The 13,048-nt window shown below is 61.1% G+C and overlaps 2 protein-coding genes across 2 annotated transcripts; one reads left to right on the forward strand and one right to left on the reverse strand.

Annotated features, from left to right (window-relative positions):
• Positions 1–540: 540 nt before the first annotated feature.
• LOC134552243 (sterol 26-hydroxylase, mitochondrial) lies at positions 541–5,864 on the forward strand. Its single transcript, XM_063400734.1, has 9 exons — positions 541–812; positions 2,885–3,075; positions 3,341–3,540; positions 3,624–3,821; positions 3,956–4,116; positions 4,462–4,628; positions 4,852–4,933; positions 5,018–5,218; positions 5,311–5,864. Exons 1-9 carry the CDS (start codon positions 576–578, stop codon positions 5,434–5,436), a joined length of 1,563 nt encoding a protein of 520 aa, XP_063256804.1. The 5' UTR covers positions 541–575; the 3' UTR covers positions 5,437–5,864.
• A 139-nt stretch (positions 5,865–6,003) lies between these two features.
• On the reverse strand, positions 6,004–11,381 carry PRKAG3 (protein kinase AMP-activated non-catalytic subunit gamma 3). The gene is made up of 11 exons (XM_063400735.1): positions 10,946–11,381; positions 10,470–10,690; positions 10,304–10,385; positions 10,159–10,217; positions 9,837–9,882; positions 9,673–9,727; positions 9,444–9,570; positions 9,169–9,334; positions 8,960–8,997; positions 8,586–8,732; positions 6,004–8,506 (listed from the first exon to the last, which is right to left on the reverse strand). Exons 1-11 carry the CDS (start codon positions 11,379–11,381, stop codon positions 8,390–8,392), a joined length of 1,494 nt encoding a protein of 497 aa, XP_063256805.1. The 3' UTR covers positions 6,004–8,389.
• Positions 11,382–13,048: the final 1,667 nt, after the last annotated feature.

The following is a 13,048-nucleotide window of genomic DNA, read 5'->3' on the forward strand; positions in this document are numbered from 1 at the left end:
CACTGTGCCAGCAGGGTGCTCTACCTGCCGTGCCATGCCAGTGTTGGCTGCCAGCTGCCTTGTGCATAGTTCCATCATCCACAGCACATGGAACCCAGTACCTGCCACATGGCATGGGGACCGTGGATGCCAATTCCAGTGCCTGGCACCCGGTGCCTGGTCTGTGCTGCTGCTGAGCTGTCACCAGTGTCCAGTATTTGGTGTATGGCTCATGGTACGCCGTGTGCTGCACCGGGTACACAGCACACTGCAGCCGGTCTCCACGGCCCGGTAGAAGGTGTGCCGCAAGCCGGCACAGGGTGCACGGTATGGACTGCCCGGTGCCCGCTCCCCGCAGAGCAGCAGCCGGTACCCCGCATCCAGAGCGCAGCACCCAGGGCCAGCACCCGTTGCACAACGCACCGGGTGCGCGATTCTCTATTCCCGGTGCGCGGTACTCTGTGCGCGATGCTCGGTCCCCGGTGCCGGTGCCCGGTTGCCGCCCCCGCACCGCCCCCCGCACCGCCCCCGGTGCCGCCCCCCACCCCCCTCGGTGCCTCCCCGCCCCGCCCCGTCCCGTGCGCTGCCGACGGAGCATGGCGGGCCCGAGCGGCGGGCCCCGGCGGGCGCTGCTGCCGCTTCTCCTGCGCCCCCGCCCGCCGCCGCCGCCGCGCAGCAGCCCGGGACCGCCGCGCAGGACCGGGGGCTCGGCGGCAGCGGCGGCGGGGCCGGCGCGGCTGAAGGGACCGGAGGAGCTACCGGGGCCGGGGCTGCTTCGTACTTTCGTCTGGCTGTTCCTGCGGGGCTACCTGCTGCACACGCACCGGCTGCAGGTGCGCCGGGGCAGCCCGGCTCGGGGGCTGCGGGGTGCGGGGCTCGGCTGCGGGGGGGCCTGGCGACCCCGCACGGGGGCGTAGGTGGGGGGGAGGTTGGGAGGGGTGCGTGGGATGGTGGGGCTTCCGCGGGGACTGCGAGGAGGGTGCTGTTCCCGGGGGGGCTTTGCAGGGAGGGAGTGGGTGCGGGCTGGGGGCAAGGGGAGATGGGCTCCAGGGCGGGAGTTAGCTGCCGACAAGTGACGGCAGGGAGTTGAGCGGGGGCGGCGGAGCAGGGGAGCAGACGGGCTGGGCGGTGCGAGGCACCCGGCACCGTAGGGTGATGCTGGGGCCAGCAGGCAGAGGGGGGCCAGCAGAACCGAGTGACCTCGGGAGCGTCCAGCCAGCCCAGGGCTGCTCCAGCATCCCCGAGCCGGCCAGCCAGCTGAGGGCAAAGGTTCGGGGGCATCTCACAGGGTCCTGGCATCCCCAGGCTCTCGGCTTTGACAGCTGGAGGAAGCAGCGGTTTTGGGTGCAGGTGACCGGGCAGGGTTTTGGGCAGATGATACCGAGGCAGGGGAGGGGTAGGCAGAGGTTTTTGTTTTCTTCCGTCAACACTTCCTCATACGTCGGATGAAGCAAGCAATGGGCTTGGCTTGCTGCAAGCCAGGCGGCATCTTCCAGCGCCCTGGAGCTCTGACCAGCCTGAGAAGCTGGAATCCTGGGAGTGCAGGATCAGGCCTCCCTGGCATCTCAGAGCACCAGGCACTGCTGGTTGGAGAAGGGGTTGTCATAGGACAGTGGGATTTTAGGGTGTAGGCACTGGAGCTCGCTCTTGCTCCCTCCTGCCCTTGGGACACTGAGCACAGCCTGGCTTTGCAGAAAGATGCCCACATGCTCTGGAGGTGCCTTTCCTCAGATCCAGGCAGCTCTAGCTTCTCACAGGCCAGCCCTCCAAGGCCTGCACTGTGTCAGGTCCTGGCTGCCAGCAGATGCTGGTGGGCAGGCTTCAAGCCGGAGCACAGCTGCCCCGTGCCCACGAGCTGCCTGCAGTACCGGGGCGGCCGTCCCTCCCCCTCCTCCTGCCACCGTGCACGAGGAATGTCTCCCCGTGGTGACGAATCCAGCTGAATCCAGGCGCAGGCTGCGATGCAGACAGTCACCAAGGGAGATTGTACCACGTGCATCTCCGCAGCCACCGGGAATGGGACCAGGGCTTCCCTGCTAAGTCCCCTGCATCCCCCCCCATGCTTGGCTGTGCTCTGCAGGGGCTCTGGCAGTGCCTGGGTAGGATGGAAGGTGACCTTTGGACATGGCCCTGTGCAGATCCACTTGCAAAGAGGTGCCCAGCTGCCCCCAAAGGATGCAGTTAGAGGTCACAGTGCTCCCTGCCAGGGAAGTAGGCATGGCACCTGTGGCTGCAGACAATGAGAGGGGAGCTGCAGCCAACAGGGCTCAGAGCAGGGCTGATGTTGGTGAATGTCCCCTAGCTGGTTTGTGAGCCTGTGACCCAGGGCCATGCCCTGGAGATGACAGGCTGTTCTGGGAGCAGCCCAGTCATGCCCTAGCGTGGTGCTGCCCTCCCACTGCTGATCATTAACCACTCTTTGTGGGTGGTAAGTTCAAGGACCCACTCAGCAGCTGTTTTCCCAGGTTAAGCAGAGCTGGAGCCATGCTGGAAACAACAGGACTTAGTCCTGCTGGTGGTTGCTGCAATGGTCCTGCATCGCAGCACAGTCTTGTGCTTGGCAGTTTTCTCTGTCCCTGCTGTCCCTTCTTGGTCTTCCTTCCCCAGAAGAGCCACCAGGCTGTCTCTGCATCTCTGGGGTGGGTGCAGGATATGCCAGTCTGTGCTGGGGGGTTAGTGCCTGGTGTACTTAGTACTGGGAGAGGAAATGAGCCCGGAGACACCAGCCCAGCCCATCTGCAGAGCACTTCAAGGATGCTGCCAGCTTGGGAGGGTCAGAGACAGGTGCTTGAGCTCAGGTGATGCTGAGGGGTCCATGGGATGGGTGCAGATAGGCACATTCAGGGCAGCGCTGGGGCAGGGAGGACCTTGTCCCACTGACCCTGCCATGCTTTGTGCATCACAGGTGATATCCCGACGCCTTTATGGACCTATCTGGAAGTCAACCTTTGGACACTATAGGAACATCAACATTGGGAGCCCAGTGGTGCTGGAGCAGCTGCTACGGCAGGAGGGCAAGTACCCCATGCGGAGCGACATGGCCCTGTGGAAGGAGCATCGGGACACCCGACGCCTGCCCTACGGACCCTTCACCGAGTGAGTCTTGTCCTGGCTGTGCCCTCTGGGGCAGCACACATCTCCTGCCCCTCCCTTAGGTGTAGGGCCCAGGTGGCAGTTTGCATTACTGCCACTCCTGCAAGCTGTGTGTCCCCACCAAGTAGAAGAGCATGGCCAAGGCGGGTGGAATGACCCCTGGGATGGTTCCAGGCTGGGGTGGGGAGTATGCCCACAGGGACTGGGGAAGTGCTGCCAGCCACTGCCCCCATCCATGCCCCCAGCGCTGAGCTTTGCCCCCACCCAGGGAAGGGGAGCGCTGGTACCGCCTGCGCCAGGTCCTCAACAAGCGGCTGCTGAAACCCTCGGAGGCGCTGCTGTACGCGGATGCCATCGGGGAGGTGGTGTCAGACCTGATGGTGCGGCTGCGGGAGGAGCGGAGCCGCAGCCCCTCGGGGGTGCTGGTGGGGGATGTGGCCAACCTGCTCTACCGCTTTGCCCTGGAAGGTAGGGGTGTCCTCCCCCTCACCCCTGCTCTGTCCCACTCTTCCCGTTCCCCCGGAGGTCTGGATGCTGTTTGTCCCCTGCAGGCATCTCTTATATCCTCTTTGAGACCCGCATCGGGTGCCTCAAGCAGCAGGTCCCTGCTGAGACCCAGCGCTTCATTGACTCCATCAACCTCATGTTCAAGAACTCCATCTTTGCCACCGTCCTGCCCCGATGGAGCCGCAAGGTGCTGCCCTTCTGGGACCGTTACCTGGACAGCTGGGACACCATCTTCGCCTTTGGTGAGTGGTGATGATAGGGGTCCAGTGTGGTGGCACTGGAATCCCTAAGGACCCTCAAAAGTGGGGCAGTCCAGAAATGTCATTTTGGCAGCCCTCACTCTGTCAGCTCTGGTTCCCACTCTCTGTCTCTGCAGGCAAGACACTGATTGACCGAAAGATGGAGGAGCTGGAGGGGCAGGTGGAGCGTGGCAAGGAGGTGTCTGGCTACCTGAGCTACCTGCTGGCCAGTGGCAGACTCAGCCTGGATGAGGTCTATGGCAGTGTGGCCGAGTTGCTGCTGGCCGGTGTGGACACGGTGAGAGCCAGAAAGCAGCTGCCAGGGGATCCCTGCTGAGCTCCATGCCCAGGGGAACCCACGGGGCTGTGCTCCACCCAGCTCTTGCGAGCTCCCAGCTTGCTGTGGAGCTGATACCCCACAGGGGCAAACCCTCAGGGATTGGTCAGTACAGACCCTGTTCTCTGCTCTGCTTTGTGCCCTGCTCCCTGCCTCTCTCCCCCCTATGCTTGCTGTCCCTCACCCTGACTTTTCTGCACACCAGAGCAGGGGCTCTCTGGTGCCACACTGATGCTGTGCTTGGCACAAGGCTCCTCAGGTAGTGGCCCCAATTCCTTCACTCCTCCTGGTGCTCCATTCCCGTAGACCTCCAACACGCTGTCTTGGGCTTTGTACCACCTCTCCCGGGACCCAGACATCCAGGAGACCCTGTACCAGGAGTTGAAAGCTGTTGTGCCTGCCAACCGGTTTCCTGCTGCTGAGGATATCCCCAAGTTGCCGATGCTTCGGGCCATTATCAAGGAGACTCTGAGGTACATCCCAGCCTTGTCCCTGCCCTGAGGTCCTGGTCACCAGCCTCTTCTCCAGAGGGCATGCACCAACCAGGCAGGATGCAAGGCTGGATTTTAGTCCCTCTGTACTGCAAATATCCACCTCCCGCCTGGGGAGCTGCTGAACCTTGTCCTGCCTGTGTCTTGCTCTCTCTGGGATCTCCGGATGAGTCCTGCTCCCCCACTAACTCTCCCCATATCCCAGAGTCTACCCTGTGGTGCCCACCAACGCCAGGGTCTTCTATGAGAAGGACATTGTCATCGGAGACTACCTCTTCCCCAAGAATGTGAGTGAGGGCCATGCTGTGGGGACCCCCACTGCACTCAGTGGGGCCAGGCGGGGTCATTAAACCCCGGTTCTTGCCCTACAGACCCTCTTTGTCCTGGCCCACTACGCGATGTCCCATGATGAGACCTACTTCCCTGAGCCCGAGCGGTTCCTGCCCCAGCGCTGGCTCCGGGGACACGGCTCCCCTCACCACCCCTTCAGCTCCATCCCCTTCGGCTACGGGGTTCGTGCATGCGTCGGACGCCGCATTGCTGAGCTGGAGATGCACCTGGCCCTTGCCAGGGTAAGTAGGGATTCCTGCATTTCAGGTATCTTGCCATGGGAGGGGGTCTCAGGGCACCCCAAGGCACTCCCAACTCCCCCCTCTCCCCACAGATGATCCAGGCATTTGAGGTACGGCCAGACCCCCGTGGCGTGGAAGTGACATCTGTGTCCCGCATTGTCCTGGTGGCTGACAAGCCCATCAACCTGGAATTCATCGCTCGCCCAGGAGCCCCCTGACTGCACGTCCACCCCCACCCTGGGTGCCAAATGGAGATCCCCTTTACTGCCCCACAAGGAGGACAGGAAGACAAATCCCTTCCTTGGCCAGCTTGGGCCAGGGGGCTCACAGCTCCATAGTGGGAAAGGTGGGGGGGATGAGAGACTGCCTCCAAATCACCCCTGGGGCAGTATACCCCTGCCCAAAATCAGCAGGAGGCTTGGGGAACTGCTGTGCCTTTGACACACTGCAGGGGCGTTGTGTCCCCACCATCCCGTGCCCAGCTGGGCTGCGTCAGGAACCTGGGAGCTCTTTTGGGGAAAAGCAGGGAGGGGGCTTGCAGCCATTCGGTGTCTCCTTCATCCCGTCCTTGTGTAGCTGCGTGTGGATCTGTGCCTGGAGCCAGGACATCTGGGTCCTCTCTGAACAGCTGAACTTGGCCTCAGAAGCTTCTCTGTGCCTCACTTTTCCCCTTGCCCCCAGGGGAGGGTTGAATGCTGGCGGCATTTGGGGTTTGCGCCTTTCCCAAGGGACAGAGCCAGCCCTGGTCCTGGGAAAGCACGACAATAACACAGCACATTCCCCATGATGGGAGGAGGCCTGTCACCACCCAGCACTGGTATTTGGTCCCCTGGCAGAGCCAGCCAGCACAGGAGGGGCGTTTAGTTCCTGGGACTTTCCACTGTCAGCTGTTATTGCTGACATGCTGATATGGGGTCTCAGGAATGGCAGGGCTTGTTGCAGGCAAAGCAGGAGGAGAAATATCAGCCCAGAATCCCCTACTCCCATGCCAGGACCATTGCAAGGCTCACAGCTGGTAGCAGCCACAGGCAGAGGATGCACTGCCATTTGCCCAGGGTCCTCGAGGGATGGGGCATGGGACATTCTTAACAGTGAACTCCTCATACTTTCCTTTTTGGACTGAGGGAAGCAGCAGGCAGAAACCTTGCTGGTACCAAAGCTTCTGTCCCTCAGTGTATCCCCGAAGGGACCTGCACAGCACCAAAATGATTGAGATGGCATGCCCTGTGTCCCCACCCCCTCATTTCTACCCACATGGGCAGAGGTAGTACTCTGCCAGTGCCAAAATTGCTGGCAAGCAGCCAGTACCCCTTCCCCAGCCTGGTTCTCTCCAGAGGAGTCATGCCCAGTTTTACCCCAGAAAGGCAAGAGGCAGTTCTTGGATCAGGCTGCTTTGTTACAGCAAGGCTGAACAGACTGACAAATAAATAAATATCCCCTGCCCACCCCAAAACGTGCACAGGGTCTCCATGCAAGTGGCCATCCTGCTGCCTGCTCTGGCACAGACTGCCTCTGCCAGAGAGCTCCAGCCCTGTGTGACCCTAAAATAAAAAAGCCTGTGTGTGCAGCTGAGCCTATACTACCAGGCACCGGGCACAGACAGCGGGACTGTGTTCACTAGGAGGGAGCCCCAATAGAAATGCTCAAATCCATTAGCAGGATGGCAGAGGGATGGCCAGGTCCTCTGGGGCTACACGGGTCTCTGCCCAGCTGCAGTCAACTTGCAGCCTCTCCAGCACAGTGCCCACTGAGCATCACTGTGTGCTCACTGGCAGGAGGCACCCCTGGGTCCCATTTTCAGTGTTTCTGCCTCTCCAAGACTGGCAGGATCTAGCACTGGACTCAAGACGAGCCCGAGGACTGGGGTGAACAGGCATGTCCTCCCCACAGAGAGCCTTCAGGCCCAGGCCTCTTTCTCACAGGTCATGCAAGAGATCACTGAGTCAGACAAGACAGTGGCATTTTCCTGGTGTCTTCAGAGTGAGGATCGATCGATACCTGTGGGGCAAGAAACCATGTGAGACCATAACCCCAGATGAGTGCTGGACTGGGCACCCTGTGACACAGCCCCTCCAACCAGCCCAGTGGACACTGGGGTCTTTCCTCCATTCCTTGCTTGTATACAGGCCCTGGGGTAGGAGGGAGGGCAGCTTGGCTGGAGAGGGACATCTCAGTGGTCCCCTGCAGCTCCTGACACAACCATCCCTGTAGGCACCAGGGATAGGGTGAGCGAAGGCACCGTGATGGGGGAATGGGGGCAAGGGGGATATCCCATGTGTGGCTAACACACACCATTCCCAGTCCCCTTCTGTGCAAAGCAGCTGGGCACTGCTGGGGTAACTGGTAGGCAACAGGCCCATCCCTACCCATTGCCCACCACCCCCCCAAAAAGCATAATTACCTTTGGGAAGCAGTTGGGAACTGAGCCAAACTCCCCCTTCCTCATTTCACTACTAAAGAGGTGCCACAGTGGGTGCCAGGAACATGCCTGCCCATAGCCAGTAAGGACTCACCAGGCAATGGGTGAGCAAAGCCAGCTGAGGTGGCCAGGCAGTGTGGTTCCAGTGCCACCTGGGAGTGAGCCCTGTCTCTGGAACAGACAGTTTTGGTGCTGTTGCAAGTGGAGGGGGTGGGGGGCTCTGCCAGCTGGGGCCCATGGTTGGCCACATTTTGCTTATGGCTAGTGGTAGGCAGCTGGGGTGTGTGAGTGGGGGTCTGTCCACTCTGTGTCCCTTTGGAATGGCACTGGAGGTGCTCAGGTCTCGAGGGGAATTAAGGCAAGATCAAATATAGGCTTTTGTCTTGGGGTGCATCACACCCCAAACCCCTCGCCCAGCTCAAAGCCCAGGGACCTGCAAAACCTGCACTCCACATGCTGCCTGAATGGGGCTCTGGCGAAGTGTCTCCATGGAAGGTGCCCTCATCCTTCCTCACAGTCACCAGGGATCCCCTGTGATCCTTGTGTACCCCTGGAACAAGGAGCATCTGGGTCCTGCTGTCCCCACCTGGGCACCCAGCACTGCCAGACCCTGCCCCAGCCACCTCTCTCCCCCAGGATGGGGGAGAGGCAGGTGACCCAGCAGCAGGGAGGGGACACAGCAAGGGGGGTGGCGCCTACCTGAAGTGGAAAGAAATTGAGGGTGCAAGTGGAGAAAGATGGAGCACCGTGGGCTAAGAGTTAAGAGCATCGATACCTGCAGGAGTGAGCACAAGGGCCTGCAGGATGTCAGAGAGGGAGACAATGCCCCGTGGGTACCGGTTCTCATCCACCAGAACCAGGCGATGGACCTGTGGGTGCAGGCAGAGCATCACAGGCAGGCTGGGCAGCTGGCAGCGGTGGCTGGCACAGGGCACCCTGGCCACTCACCTGCTCCTTGGCAATGCGGTCAATTATGTCCTCCATAGGTTCATGGGGGTAGCAGGTGAGAACCCCCTCCAGGCAGACACTGCGTTGCTGCAGTGCCTCCTTCACACTGATGTCCAGGTTGTTGTAGGTCTTCTGGGCTGCCAGGTGCTGTGACAGATGTGACCCCATTCAGCGCCCCAAGGTGTCCTTGCACCCCATCGTGCCAACACAGAAGGGACTCTAAGCCCAGGAGATGCCCAGAGCAGATGTGCACTGGCACATCCAGGACACTGCATGTGGGGTGAGTTTGCATGGGCAGACAGGTATGAGCACCCCACCAGTGCATGCAAATGGCCAAACTTGAGCCAGGGCATGCACACATGCAGGGTACTCACAATGACATCAAACCGCGAGTACAGGCCAACCACTTGCCCTGCAAAGAGAAACAGTGCAGGGGCTGGGAAGGGGCTCTGGGACCACCTGCCATGTTCCTGCCACACCCCAAGGGGCAGCCCAAGAGCCAGGAGAGGGGGTTTGGGTAGGGATGGTACTGGAGCTGCTAGCAGAGGGAGATGAGGATGTCACTTTTCCCCTCCCCAGGTACCAGCATCATTGATGACAGGCAAGGCGGAGACACGGCGATCCACAAAAATCTCCAAGGCAGTGTAGATTGGGGCGGTCTCAGGCACGACAGCCAGATCACGGAAGGTGCCAATGCACAGTTCCTGCACTGTTTTCTTCAGGAAGCGTGGTTTGGGGATGGTAGAATCCTTCAATGGGACAGGGCAGGGCGGGGCTGGCACCTGCATGTACCTTGACACCCTTGTCTGTGCCCCTCCACACCAGCTATGAGTGTGCACAAGCAGCCCCAGCACTCACAAAGATGTGGAGAAACTTGAGGATGCGCTTGTGCGTCAGGATGTGCAGGACATTGCCCGAGACAGGCTCAATGACGGGCAGGCGGTGGATTTTGTGCTTGATCAGGCAGTAGACAGCATCAAAGAGGCTGTGGGTGATGCAGACATCGTGGTAGGATAGGGCTGCATTCCAGGCGCACACACACCCCCACTCCAAGGGGTGTGCTCTCCCTCAGTGGACAGGCTCTCACCTATGGCTCGGAGAGATGTAGACCAGTGGCTTGAGGGAGCCCTGCAGGTACACCTCTGCCAAGGGAAAGAGCTGTGAGATAAGGTCCTCCAGCCCTCTCTTGCAGCCCCACAACCCCAGAGCCCACCTCCATGCCCTGTGTGACATCAACCTTATGGTTTTTACCTCTCCAGGTCTCAATCTTGTGCTCCTCCACCTCGTAGATCTGAACCTGAAGGCAGGGAAATGCCCTGGTCATGGTGGTTTCATAGGGGACTGAAGGCACCCTGAGACACTGCCCCCTTCCCTGGGCATCATGCCCCCATCACCCAAGCACAGGGATTGTATTTTGGAAGCCAAGCAGGGGAGCAACAAGGGGATGCTAGTCCAGCCCAGAATCATCCCCTGGTCATTGTCTAGTGATTATGAAGGGACCAGGAGTGGTGGGGACAGCCACCCCCTGCCCCATGCATGTCCTGATCCCCCAAGCCCTTCTCACGGCACTCACCAAAGGTGAGCGGTAGTAGCGGTGGAGGATGTTGATGAAGTCGGTGATGGTGAGCATCCCTGTGGAGATACGTGGGGCTGGCAGCTCTGCCTGTACCCTTTCTGCCAGGCAGGGGAGGGGGCCAGGTGTTGCTTCTGGCACTCACCCACAAAGCTCTGTGTCTTGCTGTCCCAGAGAGGGGCAGCACGCACCCCGTTGGCCACCAGTGCCAAAAAGGCTTTCTTGATCTGCTGGCAGAGTGCAGAGGGGTTCAGATGATCCCCAAGCCTGCTTCTTCACTGCCCATCCCCACTCATCCCCCAGGTTATCACCTCCAGGGAGATGTCAAAGACAACAAGTTTGCAGCTGGTGGGGATGGCATCATAACAGCAGTGGCTCCTCAAGAAGTGCATATAGACCTCAGCATCAGGGCTCTGAAACTCTTTCTCTGGGCCCAGCCCCAGTATCTCATTTCCCAGTGTGAAGGTGACAGGTCTCCTGTATTCTTCCTCCTCCTCTTCCTCCTCCATCGGGCATACAGCCTCTGAAAACCCTGCAGGCAAAGTCACCCCAGCCCTGGCCAGTGAGCTGAGCTGCTGGGTCTCAGCACCCTCCTGCCTGGGAGGAGCAGGGAATGCTCCCGACAGAGCCCCCCGTCCCCATTCCACATAGCATTGCAGTTCTCCAGCCTGGGACGGACTCCAGCTGAGGAGAGGGGTATGGGCATGGTGGGCAGAGGGCCAATGCACTTGTCACATGAGTAAGGCAGTCACCCCTCCTACACACCTAGACTCTTCCTGCTACCCACCTTCCTCCTCAGGGCATGCAACAGCATCCAGCAGCGCCACCTGAGAGGGCACACAGTGAAGAGGAGTCAGCTGCAGTCTTTTCCGCATCCATGGATTCTGCCTGCACCCACCCAGTGCTCTGGCCCACTCAAGCCAGGCAGAGAGAACTGTCCTTTCAGGGTGGGGATGTGGGCACTCCTCACCAGCCCACGACCCCCAAAGCTTGCAGTCTCCATAGTGGCTCCAGTCCAGGACACCCAGCTTTTCCTTTTGCTCTGGGGAGACAGCAGGGGTCTCCAGAGCGGGACAAGGCATGATGGCAGGACCTCCTGCCTTCTCTCTCTGCTGTTGGAGCCAAGCAATGCCCCACAACAGCTCTGAGCCCATCCTCTCCCAGTACCAAGATGTAAATTCCGTTCTTGCTTCTTCCCGTGCCGAGAGCCTCACCAACCCCATTGGCCCCTCCTGGGGACCAGGAAACTTACATTAACAAAGCAGCAGCCCGAGGAAGAAGGGAATCCACACGGCCGCGCGGCTGACCCTGTTCCCCCAGTCCCCTGGAGACCCTACTACAACACACAGCACGTGCACAGAACAAAGCTACCCCGGCCACAAATCCAGCTGACAGAGCCAAAGTTTACAGGCCACCCTAAAATAACGAAGGCACAGGGACAGCGAACACGCTCTAAGGAGCCTAGAGCCAACACCGAGAAGGAAGAGACCCTGCACCACCTGCCGCAGCCGTTCCCAAGGGGCTTGGCACAGCTGGGACAAGGACGTCCTTGTTCCCACGGCTGCATGTCCGTGCGAAGGGGCCCGTCAGCCGCCCACATTCTCCCACCCCAGGGGTGGCCTGTCCCCAATCGGGGGTCTGTCGGGCCGCGCCCCCCACCCAGCCTGACGGTACCTGGGACGCGGCGGGGCCGCGGAGCCGCTCCATGCTATCTGCAGGGCAGCGCTGCTATTCTGGGCCTGCGGCTGGCGCAGCCCTGGCAGATAGAGTGTCAGCGAGCAATGCCAGCCATGCCCTCACCGCCACCGCAGGGGGGGGACACGGCCGACACCACCGAGCAGCGCCCGCAGCCACCCCGCAGCTCTGGGCTGAACTACGTGGTCGCAGCTACGGGGACAGCACTGGCCCTGGAGACCCGAGGGAGGGGGCGATGGAGGGATGGCTGGGGGCAGACAGTGGAGGGACACCCCGCTCCGTGGACCCCTGTCCTCCAGGAGTGGTGCTCCGCGCCGCCGGGACGCGGTGCAGCCTGCCCGGTGCTGCCCCCGCCCCGTTGCGGGTGGGGGGGGGGGCACAGCGTTCTCTCCCCGGGGATGTGGAGAACGGCTGGGTCCAGCTATGGGCTGGGTGGATGCGGACCCTTCGTCCTCGACGCTGTCCAGCCCTGCCTGTCCCTGCCCGGGGTCCTGCTGTAGCTCACTGTCCGCGGCGACCCGGGTCCCACGGCGGGAACAGCCCGACCTGTGGGGTAACCTCCCCCCTTGCCGCTGGGCCACCTCCTTCTGCTCGCCCTCTGCTCGCTCCCGGCTCCATTTTCTATTTCTGAGAGGCTGTCGGCTGGCTCCGGGCAGCTGCGGGTGAGCTCCAGGGTTGGTGGCTACAGGGCCAAAGGGACAGGGCTCTGTCTGGCTGCAGGGGACAGCTGGATACTGGCCCATGGCGGGGTACAAGGAGCTCACAGCAGGCAGGAAGAGGAGGGACGAGGCCGGGGCCTCGGCGCTGGCTCCCAGGGTGGCCCAAATCCCGCAGCGGTGCAGGGGCCCATGGGGCCAGGCCCTTACAGCTGTGCTGTGCAGAGCAGCCTGGCTCCAGCCTGGCCACCGCGGGTGCTGGCAGCAGGGAAGGGAGCAGGCATCTCCACTTTCGGAGGCTATTTTCAGGTGCTGGAGAGAAGCCGAGGAGAGATGAGATTGTCACCAAGGAGACCAGAGAAACAGGGCCCAATACTGGGAAATGGTGGGCTGCGAGGAGAGGGGAGGGAAGGGCTTTCTACCAGACCCAGGGCCCACACATCAGCACCTCCTCTGGGCTTCACGAACCTGCCCAAGCACCCAGCATTCACCTAACCATACTGAGGGGACAGAGCCCTGAACCAGCAAGGGCCAGTTCT

The sequence above is a fragment of the Prinia subflava genome, chromosome 6 (assembly GCF_021018805.1).
Source record: "Prinia subflava isolate CZ2003 ecotype Zambia chromosome 6, Cam_Psub_1.2, whole genome shotgun sequence".
Taxonomy (NCBI): Eukaryota; Metazoa; Chordata; class Aves; order Passeriformes; family Cisticolidae; genus Prinia; species Prinia subflava.